General features: G+C 39.0%; 1 protein-coding gene across 1 annotated transcript; it reads left to right on the top strand.

Annotated features, from left to right (window-relative positions):
- Window positions 1-1839: 1839 nt before the first annotated feature.
- LOC122643244 (beta-glucosidase 24-like) lies at window positions 1840-15716 on the top strand. Its single transcript, XM_043836887.1, has 13 exons — window positions 1840-1932; window positions 2062-2131; window positions 2590-2648; window positions 3320-3395; window positions 4086-4163; window positions 4237-4324; window positions 4748-4997; window positions 9693-9808; window positions 9893-10110; window positions 10234-10265; window positions 10725-10827; window positions 12610-12709; window positions 15512-15716. The coding sequence occupies exons 1-13, from the start codon at window positions 1840-1842 to the stop codon at window positions 15714-15716; spliced, it is 1488 nt and encodes a 495-aa protein (XP_043692822.1).
- Window positions 15717-22025: the final 6309 nt, after the last annotated feature.

Here is a 22025-nt window from a genome sequence, read left to right as displayed (position 1 = left end):
CAAATTCTTTTGAAAGCTAATCGAATACGGATGCAGATATATCACTATCTAAGTCGAATCCGATCCGTTTACATCCCTAGCTATAAGATATAAGAGAGTCCATACATATACATGGGAGGTAATTAATTGGATGGTGAATAACATGATTAGAGTTGTAATAAATATCTTACCGTGGGAGTACGTGACGTAGTTCTCAAGCACAGATCACATTAAACCGAGTTCGAATCAGCTCCACATATGTGGAAAGTATTTACATATAATGGTTAGCTGACACTTGGCCAAGCCACGACCGGTAACCGAACTCTCCCTAAAACTTTTCTTGAGGGATTTAATGTAAATTTCATGGTGGGATCCACATCATCTCTCTCAACTCAAAATTGCTTTTTCTTCTTCTTCGCCCTTGAGACTGCAAATCTGGAGATGTGTTCATGCTTCTCTTCAGACGCCATTGGTTATATACCTCAGATCCGTTTACAGCCAAAGTCATCTCTTGATTCCTTCAACCACGATTGTCTCTTATTCGATGACTGTATTCCCTCCCTCGATTCCTTTGACGAACTTCTGGCGGATCAGATCTATTTCATCCTCCATACTAGTCTCCTACAGTACCGCCTCACTGCTCCCAAGGTGGCCGCCCTCGCTGTGAAGGCTAGCACCTTGCTCGATGGAAAAAGAAAATACAGTTATCTCTGGTTTTGGAACTGAACAACCAGAGATTCGGGAATGGTGGGTTTGATGGATATTATGATATGATTTGTTTAAGACTTCCAATGGCTAGTCGAGAATTGGAGTTTCAAGATCCGAGTCCATTAGCAAATTGCAGAGACTCGCCAGCCATTTTTGTTCTCTCAATCAATTAACTCATTAATTTAAATCAAGATTTATCATTTATGGAAGTCGAATTACGGACATCACGAATAAGGACTAAAGCATCCGAGACCAACAGGTTGCATTTCTGTAACCCAAGTTCAAAGTTAAAACCAAGCCAGTGGAAGCGAATCAGAGATTGGAAATAGATCAACTAAGAATGATGATTTTTTAAAGTAGCGATTGCTCTGTTTTTGTCATTTCATGGTAGGTGGTTGATGCACTTTTATGGAGGTAGCGATTGCTCTGTTTTTGTCCTTGCTTGGTGGGTGGTTGATGCACTTTTATAGAGGTGTAAACAGAGAATGGGTTGGTGGGGGAGAGGGATAGAGGGGGAGTTTGCAAGGAAGGGTTGGTGGGGGAGAGGGATAGAGCGGGAGTTTGCAAGAAAGGGGAGCAGGGGTGAGGCGGAGGAGAGGGCAAGGCAGGGAGGGAGCATGAGTAGGGCCGGGGTTGAAGGGAAAGAAGGGGTGGGGACAGATGATGAGCAGGGAAGGCCGGAAGGGGGAAGGAGATTGGGCCGAGCTGTAGGAAGCTCCTGAGGAGAAGAAGAAGTAAGGTGGGTCCCACGGTTTTGGGAAAGGTTTGGAAGGGAAGGTAATCAGTTTTTTGTTGATCACGTGTCAGCTAACCCATTCTTTACCAAACAAAAAAAGTGTCAGCTAACCACCATATGTGGGGAAAAGATACTCTCCACGTATGTGGAGCTGATCGGACTCCATTAAACCCATGCTAGCTGTTTCTCTTATCTATTCTATTCTTCACTCGTAGGTTCCTTATTAACCCTACAGATGCTATCTATCTTGTGACCGGGCATGAACCATATCCATCCAGACTCTGTAAAAGGGGAGCCAAGGAGGAAGCTTGGAAACTCATAAGATGATCTCTACAATGGCATTTCTAGGCTCTCCTCTTCACTTTGTTCTGATTAAGGTCTTCCTAGTCCTTTTTTTAAACTACTTTTCTCTTTCCATGAATGCATTACCATTCGATGGTGTCAATTCCATCAACCGGCAAAGTTTTCCATCGGATTTTTATTTTGGTTCCGCATCATCTGCTTACCAAGTACTACTTCTTATCATTTTCTGTCATTGTCGTTAATTGATAATGTTCTTATTAGATATCTACTTAATTTTCTCTTTTAATAAACATGTTTGTTTGTGTGTGTGTGTGTGTGTGTGTGTGTCATTTCAGTATGAAGGTGCATGGAATGTAGATGGTAAAGGCCCAAACATCTGGGACACTTTAACTCATGAGCATCCAGGTCTCTCTTTCACTCATAGAGGATAAGCAAAAGCATCTACGATTTAAAAGCCACTACTTGAAAGAGTCTTTTCTACCACATGAAAGCTCTTCTCTACCTAAAGTTAGGGCAACCAGCGGCCTACCTAACTCAAAATGCCACCTAACTCAAAATGCCCTATCTTACCACTTGGTTGGATCGATCTCTTTTTAGTAGACCATCCATGCAAAAGATTGGATCGAGTTTCAATTTCCACCATGTACAGGCGGGAGAGGGTGGGAATGGGTATTTAGAGGTATTTTGGAACATACTAAAAACCTAGGAGGGGTTTGTGAACCCTAGGATGGTGGGTGAACCATCCTCTATGGATGCAGGAAAACATTGTTCCAAAATATATATTAACCATTTAGGTTTATAAATTTTTACCATTTAATTTATAAAGTTTGACCATGGAATTTTTTGGTGGTTTATATGAACAGATGCCATAGCAGATAAGTCAAATGCAGATGTTACCGTGGATTTCTATCACCGTTATCCGGTATTGTAACACTAGATCTTATTTTGTTTTATTCTCAACTATCGCTTTTATGGTCTTATGCTTGAATTTTAGTCTTGGCCAAATGTTTTCTGTGCCGGGGGCGCAGGTTGCGCACACCCAGACACATGGGGGTGGGTAAAATGACCACCTTGCCCCCTGAATGGCAGGAATACCCAGTCCATGTATTTGGGCTCAGCTGCGGTATAGAGAACATCAGCCCTTTAATTTTAGTTACTTATTAGCTATTTTGAATTTTCGGTGTTTATGCTTTTGTTTTCTTGTAATTTTTTTCTCCTTTCAAATGAATCGTTTTGGCAAAAAAAAAAAAAAAAACGTTTTGAATTTTAAATCATGAAGAGTACTGTTGTGTGTATAATATGTATCATAAATTTTTCAAACTCAATTTTGGAATTAACTAAACCCTAGATTGGTATTTAAAATATATATATAGATAAACTTGTTTGTCCAATTATTTTCTACCAAAAAATGTAAATACTTTCTAGCTCGGTACTTTTTTTCAAATATATATATTTTTTGAACCCATATATTTATGACCTTTTCAATTGATTTTCAAAATTGTAAATTTTTTTCTTAAATATTTAATTATGAAAAGAATATTTTCTTCTTCCTTTTTTACATTTTTATGGAGGTGGTGTGTCCAATGTTAACAGGAGGATGTCCGCACAATGGAGAATTTGGGGATGACCGCTTTCAAGTTCTCAATCTCGTGGTCTAGAATATTACCTAGTAAGTGAGATGATCATTTGTAATTTTAAAGGATCAACTAGTCCTTCAATATAAAGATGACAAAATTATGAAAGAAGAAAGGGTTCCTTGTTTAGATCAAATCATTTCCGTCTAACCTTCTATCTGTTCTTGGAGCCAAAGCGTAAAACTCCACAATTTAGTACTCTTCGACGAGAGTAGTACTAGAATGGATGATCTCCTGGGAAGTCCTCCTATTGCAACCCTTTTTTTCTTGGAGCCGAAGCGTAAAACTCCACTATTCAATTATCCCTTTTCTTTTGATGAAAACCGATTGTTAAACCAGTTAAACCAAAACTAGACATTAAACTATTTTGTAATGCCATATGGTCTTGGAATTATAACTCAACTTTGTCTTGCTCAGCGAAGACCGAGATTCCGTTTCTTTTCTCGATAACTTTCTTTGTGAGTGACTTGTTAGTCCCTATCATTGATGGCATTGCCGAAGGTGTCAAGGGTTTTCTTGATTAGGTTGTAGATGTCTTTTTTGTTCTAAGTTTTTTTTCTTTATATTTTATTCTCCTTCATTCTTTAAAACGAATGATCTTTAGCGAAAAAAAATTATAACTCAACCTTGCCAAAAAATCAGCACAAGATGTTCTCAAACTTTTCTTTATGTGCAAAATAATTCAATATTTACTTTGCTTTCCCTTAAAATTTTTTAATTTTCAGAAGGCACACTAAGCGGGGGAATAAACCTTGAAGGCATCAAATTTTATAGTGACCTTATTGATGAGCTTAAGAGCTATGGTCAGCTCTCTCTCTCTCTCTCTCTCTCTTCCCTTTGCGTTTTTCTTATATTTTGGTTGTCCATTGTTTGTAGGTCTTGAGCCCTTTGCAACTTTATTTCACTGGGATACTCCCCAAGCCCTTGAAGATGCTTACGGGAGTTTCTTAAACTCTAGAATCGTGTAAGGAACTTGAGCCCTTTATATGCTAGGCAGTATGGATGCGGTTTCAAATTTTGTTGATGGGAGTGGGGAGCCATGGGAGGGTGAGATACATATATAAATGAGGGTGAATGTTCTAAGCTAATCAAGTGGGTGAGAGACGGTTCGTAAATAGGAGTACAGGCAGGGGAGGAGAGAGAGAGAGTGTGTTGTTGTGGCCTACACCACCGACTTAGAAACTTAATTATCCCCTACATAATTAGGGAATTGGGGGAAGAGGGTAATGGGAGTGCACGAGAAAGCATAACAGGGGTGGGTTGGTTTCTCTCTCTCTCTCTCTCTCTCATGAGGGTGAGGTTGTCATTTCACACCATCATATGTCTAGCTGCAAGAGTTGCGCTTCCAGAGTCTCTATTTTTGATGATCTCATTTGTATACATGCAGGAATGATTTTCGAGACTATGCAGATGTGTGCTTTCAGTACTTTGGTGACCGAGTGAAGAACTGGATGACCTTGAACGAGCCATATTCCTTTGCGGTGTATGGATATGGCGATGGAACCTATGCGCCAGCCCGATGTTCTACTTGGTTGGGTTGCAGTGAAGGGGATTCATCGACAGAGCCATATATTGTGACCCATAATCAGCTCCTTGCTCATGCAGCAGCAGTTGATGTGTATAGGCGAAAATATAAGGTGCGTCCCACATCCGCTACTAACAAGCCTATAGCCCTCCTTATACACCTGGGAGTCCCTCCATCTAACAGTTCGAACTTTTGGAATAGAATCTTTACATGGTAGCAAAGTGGTTTTTCACCTTATCCACGTATCTCTAGTATAGACTACCACATATGCGGGAGAGTGTTGGAAGATTAGTGCCACATCGGCCTACTAACAAGCCTGCTCTCCCTTACAACTAGGGACTGAATTCTAGCATAATTGAAAAATCATTGAATTTTGGAAAATTTTTAGCGACCCCACCTCTATTGGACCATGGAATTAATGCCACCCCATTAAGTGCCAATATATCAATTTGGGCCAAAAAACAAATGGAGTTAACTGTGTGTAATCGAAATGACTAAACTACCCTTTACACTAAAATATTAAAAAACAAAGGGCAAATTTCACGGACACCCCTTGTAACTATTCGAAAATGCAAGTACACCCTAAATTTTGTCAAAATGTCAACCTTCCCCCTGCCGTTAAGCAAGGTTACCCCTAAAGATAAAATATCGATTTTACCCTCTTAGTAATTTAAATAAAAATTACTAAGATTCCATCATCTTCCCAAATCGAACTTCCTCATCACTGGCCACTTTCTTCTATTTGAATCCAAATCGAACATATCTCTCTATCTCTCTGTAAGAGGAAGCTCGAAGCATCTTGGTTGTTTTCAGACGGGAAAAAGAACGATGACTATGGTGGTTGGGTGATTCCGGCCGATCAAATCAACCAGAAGAAAGGTTTTTCTTGTCTTCCGAAAAACCTGATTGCGATGAGCTTCCATTTCTTCGACGATATTTAACGGACGTCACTGCCACGAATGCCACTGCAAGCATAGGGTTACAACGATAGGGTCTGGGGTCGGGTTGATTTGGGTTAGGCTAGAACCACCTCTCGGTTCAGTGTTGGTTACAACTAGTGCGGAGTCAGAATTGGGGGGCAACCCAAGGAACTGGACAGCAGTGGTGGCGAGCGAGGGTTGCAGAGCTGCGAGAGAGAGAGAAAAAAAAAAAGGAATTAAATGCCTTTCTGCGAGTATTCAGAAATCAGAAGAGAGCGCTTCAAAATCCTTCGGTTACCGATCATATTGGGCCCTGTCTGGTTGGCTTTTTTCGTTGGCCAGAAAGAGAATTTATTCTGGTTTTATACAGTATCTCTCGCGCTCCCTGATTAATGCCGATTTCATAGATTTTCCGACCGTTTTTTCTCGTCCTGAAATGAAATGGGCAATGCAGAAGCGCACGAGGAGGAGCAGAGTAATTCAAGCCCAGAACAAGGCAATCCCAAAATCCCTTCTCCGTTTAGCTCTTCCAGTGACTCTAAAGTAGTTGTACTCGATGGGTTCTCTCTTACTGAACCGTCTGGGCGGCGATTGCACGGACACAAACAAACCACTATTTCCACTGAGTCAAAAACACCATCTTCTCATTCTCTTACTTCTTTCTCTGCCATTAAAGCAGAGAGAGAGAGAGAGTTCTTTAGTCTTTAATTGTGGATTTTCTCTTAATCTTTTGATAATGAAGGTTACCATGGATTTCAATTTAAGTTTGTGTGATTTTACAAGTTCTATAAAGGGTGTCATCAAGTGAGTCCAGAGGTCTGAACTCTGAACTGGGTTTCAAGTTTTTGATGGATTGGGGGGAAGCTGCAAGATTTGAGCGTAAGGGTAGCAAGGAAAGAAGTTGAGAGTGTAGAGCTTATTAAGTAGCTGATCTAATGGCTGCTAAGGAAAGTAGGGGGATTTGTTCTTCTTGTTACTTTGATGGAAAGTAAATCTAAAGCTTGAGCTCTGGTTGAAAAAATAGAGAAAAGCAGGGAGAGAGAGCAGAGAGTGTGACAATGAGCAAAGAGTATCTATGTGAAAAAGAGAGGAGAAGAGAAGGAAAGGGAAGATTAGAATATAGAAAAGGGTAAAAAGAGGGAAGAATTTATGGTTTATAGGGATAATAGCGTTTCTACAGATATCCAGAAATTTTATTTAGTTGTTTTGGAGAAGTGTTTTAAAAAGCAAACATCTCCATTAGACGATCTGACTGTTCTTACAAGCCCTTTTAGGCTGCTGGGTTCTCATCATCTGGGTGTTGTCTTGACTTTCCCTGTTTATCGTGCCAGTATTCCTTCTGATGCAACTGTTGAAGAACGCATTTTAGCAACTGCTGGGTAAGTATTGAAGCTTACCATTCTTGCTCAGTATATTTTTATTCCGTTTAGCTCTTCCAGTGACTCTAAAGTAGTTGTACTCGATGGGTTCTCTCTTACTGAACCGTCTGGGCGGCGATTGCAGCGGTGGATTATTGCGGAGGTTGGGGTTTGGAAAAGTCGATCTGTTCAAGCTTTGAATAGAACAAAGCTTGAACAGCAGAAAGAGAAGAAGGAAACGGACGATTGGAGGGGGTGGCGGGGTTGCAGGGAGCAAGAGAAGGAGGGCTGGAGGGGGTGGCGGCGGCGGCGGCGGCGGCGGAAGAGACAACAGAAGGAGAAGGAGAAGCAGAAGGGAAGAAAATGGGTTTCACAAATAAAGGTCATTTCATCATTTAAGTAGAAAATGGAGAAGAGGTGGGGAAATGGGTTTCATAGGTAAGGGTAATTTCGCCATTATAGAAGAATTAACAGTCACTTAACTGCATAGACCTGACGGAGTGGCTTAAGTTGAAATAAAAATATAAAATAAAGGTAATGTGTGACTCTTTTATAAAATTTAGCATGTATTTGCTTCTTTTTTTTTTTTTTTTTTTTTTTTTTTGGTTGAAAGAAGATTCATTGAAAACCAGAGTCAGTACAAGCAGTGGCCTCTTTCTCACAGAGATTTAGAAGCCACAGAGTGGAAACTGGCCAATCCATCGGTGACTCAACCGACAGGGCCGACCGGGCCAAGGAGTCTGCAACCACATTAGACGACCTTGGAATAAAGCAAAAAAGACAGTCAACAAAAGAGCTTTGAAGCTGAAGAATTTCAAAGCCCACAGCATCAATTTCATAGTCGAAGCTTCTTGAATTCAGTTGTTGAATCAGGCTTAAGCAATCCGACTCCACCACAATATGAGATAAATGGAGTTTAGCCGCTTGAAGAAGACCCGTTCTAATAGCAAGCGCTTCAGCGTAAAGACTAGAATCACAGGAGGTACCTGAAGAAAATGCATGTATAAGAATCCCCCGATGATCCCTGATGATGACCCCTAAACCTCCTTTACCAGAATTTTTAACCCATGCTCCATCACAGTTGATTTTAAGGAAAGGCTCATTAGGGGAAGTCCAAGAATGGGAGGAAGGAAAATTTCTCTCTTCATGTACTTGCCTTTTTGAATAGTTACAGAAGGTGTCCGTGAAATTTGCCCAAAAACAAATGATAAAATAGAAAAAAGGGTTGGGGTTTTCAAGGGTGTCTTTTGGACCATTGGTTTTGAACAAATAAATCTTCAAGTGTTGATTTGGAATAAAACATAAATTTGGGAATCCACTCTTCCTCTCGAAACCTCATTCCCTCCCTGACCTGCATTTCGCTCCGACAGCTTTCGTCCTCGACTCCATACCTCTGTCGTATTTACCCTCCAATAAATCAATGGCATATTTGTTTGTCCGAGTATAAATAAAAAAAAAAAAAATCTACGAAGGCAGTCATGGCTGCCATTAAGGGACAGGGAGACTGGCAATGGTGGTTGCCGGGGTGAGATCGTCCTCCCTCCTGTGACCTATGATCGTTTTAATAAAAAAAATTTGCAGAGGCAGCGAACGCTGCCATTAACGGACAGCAGCGTGATTGGTTAAAGGGCAGCGACAGAGATGGTCGCCGGAGTGAAGTATACTCTCCGGTAACCTATAACTGTTTAGATTTATAAAAAAAAAAAAAAAAAACTAGGCAGCCAGGCTGCCATAACCGTGATGCTCTCATGGGCCAGCCCCAGCCGGCCGACTTCCCCTTTACCAGTTTTGTTGCAGTCGCTGGCCTCTCCGGTAACCTGTAGATTAAAAAAAAAAAAAAAATTCTGCAAGTCACAGGGTGGGTTAGGTAATCGAATGAGGAAGAATGGGTTTTTTTTGGGTTGTTTTTCCGGCAAATGGACACCAATTGAAGTTTCATTGTTGTTTGCCGTGGTTTTTGAAAATCGGAGCATCGTCGGGTGAAGCTGCAGTTGGCGGCGATTTAACTCCAAAGTGTCCAGGAACAAGTGTTGATTCCCATCTTTCCATTTCTTCCATGTTGAATCAAACCCTAAACGATTTTAAGATGAATGTTGAAAAGAAAAAAAATACAGAAATCAGAAGAGAGAGGGTTTCAAAAGCCTTCTTCTTGGTTCGATTCAATTTCTTCTTCCTTTCGATCAAAGGTGAGCATGAATCCTTGGGAAGATCCATTTGAATTTTTTTTAACCTAAATCTGAATTCAATTGCAGGTTTGGAAAGATGAGTTGCAGGTTTTGAGAAAACGATTTGAGGAAGATAGAGGGCATTTTGGTCAGATGATTTGGTTCACTTGTTTTAAGGGGAGGGGTAAAATAGTCTTTTAAAAAAATCTAACTTGCTCCCATCAATAATTGACGGTTCAAAGATTTTTTCCGTTAGTTTTTGGGCCCAAATTGATATATTGGGCCTTAATGGAATGGCATTAATTCCACGGTCCAATAGAGGGGGGTCGCTGAAAATTTCCCTTGAATTTTTGTGAACTTGCAGGCATATCAAAAAGGCATGATTGGAATGGCATTAAATTTTTTTTTTACGGTGCCTTACTCCTCACACGTGGAAGACATTGATGCCACCCAACGATCTGCTGATTTTAAGTTTGGATGGTGAGTCTCCTCCGTTTACAGTTTAACAGTGCTCTCTCTCTCTATTTAGTTTTTATTTTTATTTTTTAATTTGTTATTATGAAGGTTTATGGACCCAATAACCAATGGCGATTATCCAGAAATTATGAAAGAACTTGTGGGAGAACGGCTGCCGAAATTTAATGCAACAGAATCAGCGATGTTAAATGGGTCTTTTGACTTCCTGGGATTAAATTACTATACTACCTCTTATGCTTTCAATGTTCCTCCAGCCGACCCCAACTATCTAAGCTATCAAACTGATGCTTGCGCCAATACCACCGGTAAGCAGTTGAAATCCTTACATACATCCTTGGAACCCTAATATAAACTAATTAAATAATGGAGTTTAATCATCATAAGACTTATAATTAACTCCCACACTTGTTCAATATTCAATGTCACAGGTTTTCGAAATGGCACTGCAATTGGTACACTGGTATGAGTTTTAATTACAAATTTACCCATCCCTGTGTTATTTTAAGTGATGAAGATAAACGGATCCAGATCCTCTCCAATCGCTTATCCAATGGCTGGGAAGACTTGGACATGCATTCCAACATCTTTTCAATACCTGAAGATACGTATCCAAGTCCTCCCTACCATTAGTTGGATGGTTAAAGAAGATCTTTTTCCAAAATAAACACAGGCCAAGGCTAATGAAGTAAAATCTCCATCACATGTGAAACGGGTCAGATAGGCAAAAATTTTGTTTCATTGCCCCTCGCCTAGATGTGGAGAAGGCACTCTACTTAACCTTTCCTATCGATGTAGATTCCACATTTTTGTATGGAAAATGTAGTTTTAGGTAAACCTTAATTTTTCCCATGTGATACAGTAACCAAATTAATAATAGTGATGTTGCATTTGATTATTTTTTATTATTATTTTTTGGCAGACTGCTTCACCGTGGCTCTATGTATATCCAATGGCCATGGAACAAGTTTTAAATTACATAAAAGGGAAATACAACAATCCTCTTATTTACATCACCGAGAATGGTAAGACTAATTAAGATCCTTTTTTTTTTGCTAAAAGTTAATTTGTAATATGGAAAAATTATGTTTACAACTGCTGTGGTTTGAATCTATTATGTCAATTACCCCTGAAAATTCAATTTTTTCAAAAACCTCTTCATATTTTGAAAAAACCTTACAATCGTACCTCTACCATTAGATTAGAACAGTTAAGTGATGATGGCATCACCCAATTTTAATTTAAATACCCATATTACCCTTAATAAAATCTCATTCCTTATTTACCCCCACTTAGAATAAAGTAATATTATTTTTTTACCCTCAAAACATCATCTCAAAATTATAAAAAACAAAAGAAAAAACAGAGGAAAAGAAAAACCTTCATCGCCCCTGAACAACCGAGAGAACCTCTGCTTCCATTCCCATCTCCGATCAAGTGACGCCACTATCGCCAACCATTCCAATCACCGACGTCGCCATCACCATCGTCGAGGACCTCCAGCCCCTGCTACTCTTCCTCTCAAAGCGGCCACCCCTCCCCTACCTGCTACTCCTCCTGTCTCCGTGAGTGCCCCACCATTACCTGCAACTCCTCTGGTTAGTCTCTCAGTCCCGCCTCTAGCTGTAGCTCCTCTGGTTAGCTTCTCTGTCCCGCCACTACCTGCAGTTCCTTCTATAAGCCCAAGTGTCCCACCAGTTACTAGCAACCTGAAAATGGTGTTTGACGCAACCATGACTTGAACCCAGAAATTGAGGTTGCATTCTCACGAGGAACATGAAGGGGAACAGAAGGGATTAAGGCATGTGGGTTATCGTTGTAATGGTATGATTGGATTAATGAAGATGGGTTTGAAAAATTTTCTCTCTCGCCATTGGTATTGAAGGTTGGAGGTACGTTCATGTTGATCCCACAACCATTGTTGGGATTCTCCTCTCTTTGATAGAGAGATTGTTGTTGGTTGCTTTGGAAGAAGGGGAAGACGAAGGGAATTGGAGAAAAAAAACAAAGGAAGAAAATAACTCCAGCATCGAGTAATGCGACTGCAACTACAGCGATCAGGGTTAGCTTGAGCTCCTCTCCCGCAATTGTAGTAAAAGCACCTCGTCTGGAGCAAGGGACGCCGTTCTACTTCAGTGCTCCATAGCTTATGTAACGGCTGGCTGCTAGAATGCGACGATTGATCTCTGTGTCCATTTCAAACTCGTTACCCTTAAGCCACTCCCTGATCGAGTTAGCGCAGGTGAATCTCTCTGGAATCCAACCTAATTGATAATCGTTACTGGCATCGACTTTGGAGATGAGATTACGAAAGAAAGATAGAAGAAAAATGAGAGAGTGGGGTTGCGGCCTGCAAGGATGGGGTTGCAGAGCGGTTGGGGCAAGTGGGTTTGCAGGAGGAGGAAGTAGCAGAAGAAGAACAAGAAGAAGACAAAAGGGTAAGGGTGACTTGACGTTAATTATAAGAAATAAGACAGGCCAAAATTGTCATTTCCTTCAAAACTAACAGAATTGGTGCTCCAAGGTACGGACGTAATTTTAAGACCCCAGGGGTGGTAGATGTAACAGATTTAAACTACAGGGGTGATAAACGTAATTTTCCCTTATATTAAAGGCAAAAAGATGAAAAAAACACATGTTGAATGGAAACCGATACACCAACAAAAATCATGACAGACTCCTACCAACTACAGTAAATCCATTAGTGAGAGAGGAAAGCTCGCAACATTCACATAGGAAGTTTTAAATTTCATTTCAAAAGGAATTTCAAATGAAGTTAATTTTCTTAATTTTGGCTACCCATGCAGGAGTTTCCCAAGAGAAAGTCCCACTATTGGAGTCCCTCAATGACACCAACAGAATTGTATACATCAAAACTCATCTATATTACCTTCACAGAGCCATCAGGTAAGTATCTACAGCAATCCCCCAAATTGTCTATAATATCCAAAAATCTCTATTTTTTTTTTCTTTGGAGGGGGGGGGGGGGGGTGTTAGAAAGAAAATATCATCAAAATGCCAAAAGAAAACTATAGCATAGAAAAGTCCTTCCACCCAAAAGACCTATCTGAGCTGCTTTTACTTATGGGTCAGATACGGTTGTTAAGACTTCTCTCTAAGAAGTTTTTCATGATGCATTTCTCTCAAAATTTATAAGATCCCCTAAAAAAAAAATGTTTAGTTAGTTCTGGAAACTAGGATATGGCATTCTCAATCCTGCGAAAGCATGACTTAGTTCATAAGGGACTATAATTGGGTTGGGCTACCAAGCCTTGTTATTAATGGGCCTAGCCCAGAGCGATCACTCCACAAAATTTTTTATTAGTATCAGCCTAGTCAATTGTTAGTGCGAAAGAAGACAACTGCTAGCATAGTTAGTTGGTGCCTTTCCAGTAGAGTGCCGGTTCCCAATAGAAACAAAAAAACAAAAAAATAGGTACCTACCCATGAGAGAGAGGCATGGTGGTTCAGCAATAGGGAGAAGGAGGTTGGGAGAAGAGATAAAGACTATTGGCTCTAATACTATGTAAAGAGTATATGATATTGAATTAATGATTCTTAATCATTTGACTAGGTTATGTCCTTCATTCATATTGTAAAACTCTTGGGATAGGAGGTTATATTTAAATTTAAAAAAAATGGTTATACAAGAAGGATAAGATATGACACGGTCAAATGGTATTTGAATTCGTTGTTTGAGCCTACAACATTTTCTATATCTTCTCACAATTAAGGATGTAAAAGGATAGTTGAAAATTCATAATTGATTCATATTCATGTTTGTTTGGAGGAATCTTTATCTGAAAAAAAGATATCCAAAAATTGAATCAAGTTGTAAAGCTATTCTATCCAATCTGATATAAGAATATTGGGAAGCAGTTTTCTATACGGGAGTGTGGCCTACGCCAGCACTCTTATGTGTCTATCTCTCTCCTCTTTAAAACAAGGGGGCTTAGGTGTCTTTTCACGTGGAGAGGAGAGAGATAGACTCATGGGAGTGCTGGCGTAGGCCACACTCCCAGACAGAGAATCTTTTCCAAAGAATATTTTAAATAATAATTTTATAGGGAAAATATCATCCCCCTTCCCTCCAAGTTTGCGTAATATCAATCTAGTACCCAAGTTTTTTGAAAAATATCTATCCCCTCCCCTATTTTATAAAGATTATATCAATCGTACCTGACCATTAAAAATGATCATTAACTGATGACGTGGACAGGTCTGATTTATCTAAAACCCCAAATTACCCTTAAATTATTTTAATTCCAATTTTACCCCTCTAATCCCTTCTCTGAACCGTACACTACCAGGGCAGCAGGTTTCATTATTTCTGGGTAATTGAAACGCCATTAGTGTCCCATAGGCAACTGAAACGCCTTTGTCTTCTTCGTCTCATCTCGTTCTCAAATGCCTCCGTTCCGCAGCTGAGAAACAAAAAAGAATAGAACCTTTGGATTGAAATCGCCCATCTCCTCATCTCGTCTCTTCCATTCGTTACCCCAATATCTGAGAAACAAAAATGAAAGAAATTTGTCTTCCTATTAACAAAGAACCCATAAACACAAAAAACCATTAAAAATTTGAGATTCAGCGTCTTTAGATTGAAATCAACATGTTTTAATTTAATCGCCGTTCTCGTCGCCGAATGGACTGAATATTACATCTGTGTAAGATGGAGGTTCTAAATATGAATTATTTGAGACGTTAGGGTTTCGATGGTCTCTGGATTGAGAAGAAGGCTATAACAATGGATCATCGTCAGGTGCGACTAAGACAGTGGGCGGCGATAAGGGGTGGTAAGTCTTACCAAGGGATGACATGGCGCTCCATTAGAATTAATTCAGTGATGAAAATTGTGCAAGAAATAGTTCAGTGATGTGAAATTTATTTCACGATTGCGTGCAATTGGGTTCAATATGATCGCATCATTGGTGATGGTAATCATAATCAATGTTGCCTGGAGTTACCCAACCTTGCTTCGGCTTTTATCAGTCTCGTTACACCCATGGTTTCAAACAAGAGGAAGAAGAAGAGGTATGAGGTTAGGGTTTTTCTGAAAAAAAGAGGAATCGAACAGGGCAGGGAATATGGGGAAGAAGATGAAAAAGGGTTGAAGGGGTTGAAGGGGTCAAATTGGAATAAGAGGTTAGACACGAGGGTAGTATCGTCCTTTCATATACTACTTTAACAGAGTTAATCACTTATGGTACAGTTGATAGAATCTTTATAAAGTAGGGGAGGGGACAGATATTTTTCAAAACTTGGGTACTGGATTGATATTAGGCAAACTTAGAGGGGAGGGGGATGATACTTTCCCTTTTATAAATAATATTTTATAATACTAAAAATAGCATTATCAGTTCATGACATATTATTAAACAGAAAAATATCTAAAAGAAAAAAGATTCATGAGGACATCTATGTAATTTCAAATATGACTCTACAACATCATCTACATTTTTCTTTTTGAAATAGCAAGAATGTATTGACTTGCCAATTAAAAGGATTGCAATAATAAGTTTTTGTAAGCCGTGTATGTGAGAGGGTCTCTCACAAAGAGTTAGAAAAGTCATAAATCCCCACCCATTGATTAATGCCTTGAACCTCCCACCCTCTCACATACACGGCTTACACGACCGTGTATGAAAACTTTCCCATTATTATTAAGATTAACCAAAATTTAATCCTCTTTATTTGGTTGTTTTATAGGGAGGGTGTGAATGTGAAAGGATACTTCGTATGGTCTTTGCTTGACAACTTTGAGTGGAACTATGGCTACACAACCCCGTTTGGAATTTACTACGTGAATTTAGAGATGAACTCTAGGAACTTGACGCGGATCCCAAAGAAATCAGCTAAGTGGTTGCAAAGCTTCCTAAAAATGGATATAAAGCTTCCTGTGTCTTCTATGTAGGAAATAGAGCAGAGGGGTGTTTTGTTCATTTTACCTCTCTCTCTAATTTAATACTATGTATGAGTGTATGTAGAATATAGGAGACTAATTAAGGAGGATTCTTCTCCCCGTCTCTCTCTATCTGAAGATTGAGTGTGGATGTGAATCGATTGTTTTGTTATGATAGTGACGTTGAAAAATACGTTTTAATAAATAAAAGTTTGCTTCATCAATTGCAATTGTGTTATGTAATTGAGCTAGTTTTAACAGTGTAAGAGTAGAAGAGAAGAAAAGAAGATGGACGCATAAAAGTAAAGGTGGAAGAATGTCGCGGAAATTTGTATCGTACTATGGTACATAAGAATTTAAAGTGTAATATTAAAATAATCATGGAAAAGTAAAAGATTCAAAGACATGGGATTTACGTGGTTTGACGTAATGGTCTATGTCTAAAGGGCAATCTCACAGAAGTCACTTTACAATAAGGAAAATATACAACCTACACACCACACCTACAATATTGTATGTGGAACCCACTGAACAACGAATCTCATACTCACAATCTCCCGAAAAGGAAACCATTATAGAGGGTAATATATACTAACAATTCCTACAGTGAAAAACCCAACCCAAATTAAGAACACAACTCAATGAATCCCTGAAATCTCTAGTTCTCAATCGCTCTTCTGTGTGTAACTTCTCTCCCTTCCCTATTTATAGGTGAGTTGAGTGGGATACCTCGTGCATGGTTCTATACCAACCTCGTTTTTCCCCATTTTCTTCAAAAATAGGCACGACAGGTACGGGTTGTGATGACCATGGTTGACCCCTTCTCTCAATTTTTCTTCTTCATTCATTTGCTACAACCTACAATGAGAAGACGTAATGGGAATTGTCTTCCCATTCATTTATACCAACAGTGTAATGATGGTGGGATAATTAATGCATTTGACTTTTTAATTGTAAATTCAATTTCACATTCTCTCTCACTTGAAGACTAATTTTGAAAATAATCTTCACAATTCTGAATTGTTCAAATGTCACTTTCAATCAAGTAAACACAAGCCCAAAAGAAGTTCTGCACCATATGAACTCCCTCGTAACAGGCTTCATCAAAATGACTACACCATTGCCATTAGTGTGAATCTTTTGCGGAGAGATTACTCCATCTTCCACCATATTTCAAACAAAATGATATTTTACGTTAACATGTTTAATTCAAGAATGAAACATTCGATTTTTTTTTCGATAGAAAGAAACTAATTAGATTAAGTTAAAATCTGAAATACAAACAGTAGTTTTACTGCATCTTGCTTGATTTGCTAGCTTATATGTTCTAGATACACAATAGATTTGTCTTTTTTTGAAATAAAAAAGGTACGAAAGTCTCCCAAGATATGTGTACTATCCCATAGGATGGTGAAAATCTCCCACGGCCATTGTCTTGTTGGAGGTTGCAGCCAGTAAATTAGTTCCTCGCAGTCAGTCCAGATGTTGATAGGTACGTCTAGGGATTCAAACATTGGATTTACTCCATCTTTTTTAGAGAGATTACTCCATCTTCCACCACATCTCAAATAAAATGATATTTTACATCACTGTGTTTTATTCAAGAATGAAACATTGGATTTAAAGACAAACGTAATGCACCTAGACTAACACATTAAACAATTATCACATTTTGCTTGATTCTCAATTAATCAAGCAATCTATTCAACCAAATACCTTCTTTACATGAATCTATAGGTGCGATGTACCACTACAAACAAATCTAACATTAGAGGTGTTGATGAAAACATCTAAATCTTATACAGTTACCTCTAAACTTTTAGGGGTGTGTTTTACTAATGCCGCATAAACATCTCTAAATGTCGTGCCACAAATCAGTTGGGGCCTTTAGAGGCATTTTAAGAAAGGCCTCTATTTTGAGTCATTTAGAGGCAGTTTGTTGTGGCAATTGTGAAACGCCTCTAATCGCTTTTTGTACCACTGCTAATACCAAATTTAGTAACCGAACAGAAATCTTTTTGAAGTGGTTCATGTTAATATTGGAGTCATTTCACTACCGCCTTTGATGCTTTTGCTTGTTAATATTAAAGGCACTTTATTACTACCTTTAAAGTTTTTTTTTCTTATCTTTTAGGGGCAATTGACTAATGCCTCTAAAAAACATTGATTTTTCTTTTTACCTCTTTTTTCCCATATGTTTTTGCTCTTTTTCCCCATGTTCCTTATAAGACTACATATACTTACAAAATTTTAAATGCATATCATGAATGTTTTTATTTCTATTCATAATATATAAACTATGTAACCAAATGTTTGTGTTTTTATTTCAATTCATAATATATAAACTATGTAACCAAATGTTTACAATTAAAAAGAATGGTTATCCTTGTAAATGTATCCTATACATCCATGTACAATATTTCCTAAAAAAATAAACAAACTCAATCTCTCAAATTTGAATAATGCTTGTCTGCTGCCGCTCCCATGATTGAATATGCAAGTTTATGAATAACTCTCTCAAAGAAACAAGTATTATTGTAGCACAACACTTAGCACCACAACCATTGTCCACCATAGGATGTTTGTTCAATTCCTACTGTCCAAACTAGCACCATATCAATGTAACAACTTCTAGTTTCAAACATACAAATCCAAGAAAATAGGGAAATAATACATTTATCAACTTTGTGAAATAAAGTGATGTCTTTCTTTTTAATTTTTTGGGGTGATGGGTAAGAAAAGGTTCTTAAGACTTACAAATCTACCAAAAAAAAAAAAAACTTTGCAAAGTAATACAGAGTTTGTTAAACCCGTGTCAAAAAATATGGGCTAATTTGAATTTTTTTGTTGCAGGTCTGGAACCTGAGGTCAAAGCTACCAGTACACTGTGGTGCATTGATGCCGTGGTTGAATTTAATGAGGTAGCCTCGCTGGTGAGGACCTACACCGATAAGAAGGCAAACACCAACTTCTTGTCACTATACTATTCATCACCAAATGTATAGCCTAAGGTAGGTATCATCCCTTGATTTCTAAGACCCTACCCGAATACATGATACATTAGGCTTATGAAACATATGGAGAAGGTTAATATGCGAAGGCATTAACAATCAGGGTAATTCAAAACTATTTCCGCAAGGAGAAAGAAGAGAATTGATTACCCAAGTGCCAAGCATAGGTAAGAGTTTCTAAACCTATTCTAGCTCTCCTTCTACCCCTTTACCTAGACCTAGTATCATGCACAATTCTGTTTTGGCTAAATTAAACCATCCTTGGTCATGCATGTTAAATCTATCCAGGTAGATACAATTGGGAAATGCCAATGCCATACATGCATGCCTTAATCTCACATCTGATTTCTTTCATTTACTCTTTCTGAGACCCAGAATTTTGTTTAGATGTTAGAATAATTAGAAATGAACCTTTTATCATCATGCATGTTTGGATTGTCATGATTTGATTAGATTATAAACCCAATTCCTTTGCATGCATGCTTAAACCCAACCATAAGACCTAATCCTAGTTCTAGGTTAAACTAATGTTGATCCTCATCACCTTTAATGCTTGAATTAAAGCATTTGCAGACCAAACATCAACTTGCATGCTTAATTTGATGATGAGAACTCAATTCCATACTTACCTATCAAGATGATTTTATTTTGTTCAAAACTATTATTATATAAGGAGGTTTGATTACAAAGGAAAAGGAAACCTAAATAAATCTGGAAATGAAATAATATAGAAAAATAAAATGGGAAACTAATATCCTGAAATCACGCACAAAACTTGATCGGATGACTTTTATCGGTCTAACCAATTCAAGAATTCTTCGAAAATTTTCTCTACATCACATTGGCATCGGCATCGGCATCAGCAACTATTATACATTGAAGGTGAGGCCTGAACTATGTAACTTTTCTTCAACGAGTTGGTTTAGCCTTTCTAACATTTCAGCAGTAAAATAGTTCTCCCAATCACCCACCTTACCTCTCCTACAGAAATTACTGTTGTCGATAAATGTAGAAGCACTATAGTTCCCCTTCTTGTTCACATCCAAATTGCTCAAATGCTCAAAATTGCACAATCTTGGAGTCTTCTCTATAACTCCTCCTCTTTTTTCTTCTTCAGAGAAAGGAAAACCCAAGAACTCAGCCAATTTCTGCATCTGAGTTGCAATGGCTTCCTTTAATTCGTCATACTTCATGAACAAAACTTTCTGAGGCTTTTCTAAGCTCTCTTTCCAGTAACCCATCATATGATCCCAGAAGGGTCTATAAGGAAATACTCCATTACAGAACATATCAAAAGCTTCCTCTATGGGAAGTGATCCATTGGTAAATTTGCCCCTGACTAGGGATTGCCAATAAGAGATGAAGTTATCTCTAGGGTTCCGGCTTAAATAGACTATTCGACAGTCACAGTTTTTGATTGATTCAGGGAGTGATGTGTATGAAATGAGTAGAGAATAGCCTTGGAGAAGGAAGGTTTGATAGATAAGCTTTCTGGTTAGTGACCATAAAATTATATTCAACAGAGGGTACAAGGTCATGAGGGTTGGTGGTAAACAAGGGTTGATCAGAAAGGGTATAACAAGATCGATTAACCACTGCAAAAGCAAGGGCCTTCAACCAAGTTGTACTTGATTTTATGTCTGTGATAAGGAATAGATCACTGTCAACTGCCTTGACGAGCTTCTGGAATGTTTGTATTTCAGGAATTAGAAGTGTTAGGACACAAAGATTAGGTTGAAATGCCTTAAATTACTTTGTATTACGTGAGGTATATATAATGCATGGACACCCCAATCGGTTGGGTGATCTATACAAATCTTTAGACCTATTATCACATGTGATAATAGAATATTATACAAGGATATTGCATACATGGCTTGCCTAAATTATATTCAATCACAACTCTAATGATCTTCAATTTGTCTTCAATCAAATCCATTGGGTTTCTATATTTGTGCGCAATCACATCCTTAGGGAGTTGAACACTCCATATACGTCCATACAGCCACTTAAGTTTGAGGGGGAGAGGCAGCGGACCTTCAACTTGTCGCGCATGAATTGGAATTTAGCCGTTGGCAGTGCCTTTGTGAGAATGCCAGCTATTTGATCAGTGGTGGAGATGAATTGTACTGACAGCTGTCGTTTGGCAACCCGATCCCGAACAAAGTGGAAATCAATTTTCACGTGTTTGGTCCTAGCATGAAAAACTGGGTTGGCGGACAAATAAGTGGCTCCAATATTGTCAAACCATAAAATTGGAGGTCCAGTTATGGAATGGCCAAGTTCACGGAGAAGAGATTCCAGCCATACAAGTTCGGCAAAGGCATCTGCCACAGCCTTGTACTCGGATTCGGTAGAGGAGCGTGCTACTGTGCGCTGCTTTCTAGAGTTCCAAGACACAAGATTTGGGCCTAGATAAACTGCATATCCACCTGTAGATTTACGATCGTCAGAGCTACCTGCTCAATCTGCATCAGGGAATGCCTGTAGGGTCTTGTCAGTTGACCGTTTGTTAAGTAGACCATGAGTCCGGGTGGCCTTGAGATAGCGCAGAATACATTTCACTAGTGCCCAATGGCCCTCTATGGGAGCATGCATGTACTGGCACACCTTGTTGACCGAAAAGGCCACATCAGGTCTTGTGAGGGTCACTTACTGAAGAGCCCCAACAACGGATCGATACTGAGTATCATCTTTGAAGGACTCACCCCCTGACTTAGAGGGTGTTACAATGGTGGACATAGGTGTTAGAAGGGGTTTGCAATCGGCCATCCCAGATTTTGTGAGAAGATCATCTATATACCTTGTTTGACATAGCAATATTCCTTTAGGATGTTGATGGACCTCAATCCCAAGAAAAAAATGTAGAGGACCCAAGCCTTTTAGACATAATTTTGTGCCCAACTGTTGGATCATGGTAGTAACCTGGTCGATATGGTTGCCAGTGATCAGTATGTCATCAACGTAGACCAAGACATATATTCTAGTGGGGCCAATGCTGTATATAAACAAGGATGGGTCAGTCTTGGAGGCATTGAACCCCACTTTCTCAAGGAATTGTGATAACCTCTGAAACCAAGCCCGAGGGGCTTGTTTGAGCCCATATAGGGAGCGATGTAGCCGACATACATGATGGGGGTAATTAGGACAGTGAAGCCTTAAGGTTGACTCATGTATACCTCTTCTTTGAGGACACCATGAAGAAATGCATTTCGAACATCCAATTGACGAATGCTCCAGCCCTGTGAAACTGCAATCGCAAGAATGGTGCAAATTGTTGTGGGTTTCACAACCGGGCTAAATGTCTCAA

Source organism: Telopea speciosissima, chromosome 10, assembly GCF_018873765.1.
Source record: "Telopea speciosissima isolate NSW1024214 ecotype Mountain lineage chromosome 10, Tspe_v1, whole genome shotgun sequence".
Taxonomy (NCBI): Eukaryota; Viridiplantae; Streptophyta; class Magnoliopsida; order Proteales; family Proteaceae; genus Telopea; species Telopea speciosissima.
Note: the sequence above shows the minus strand (reverse complement) of the source record. Positions and strands in the feature narration are given on the sequence as shown.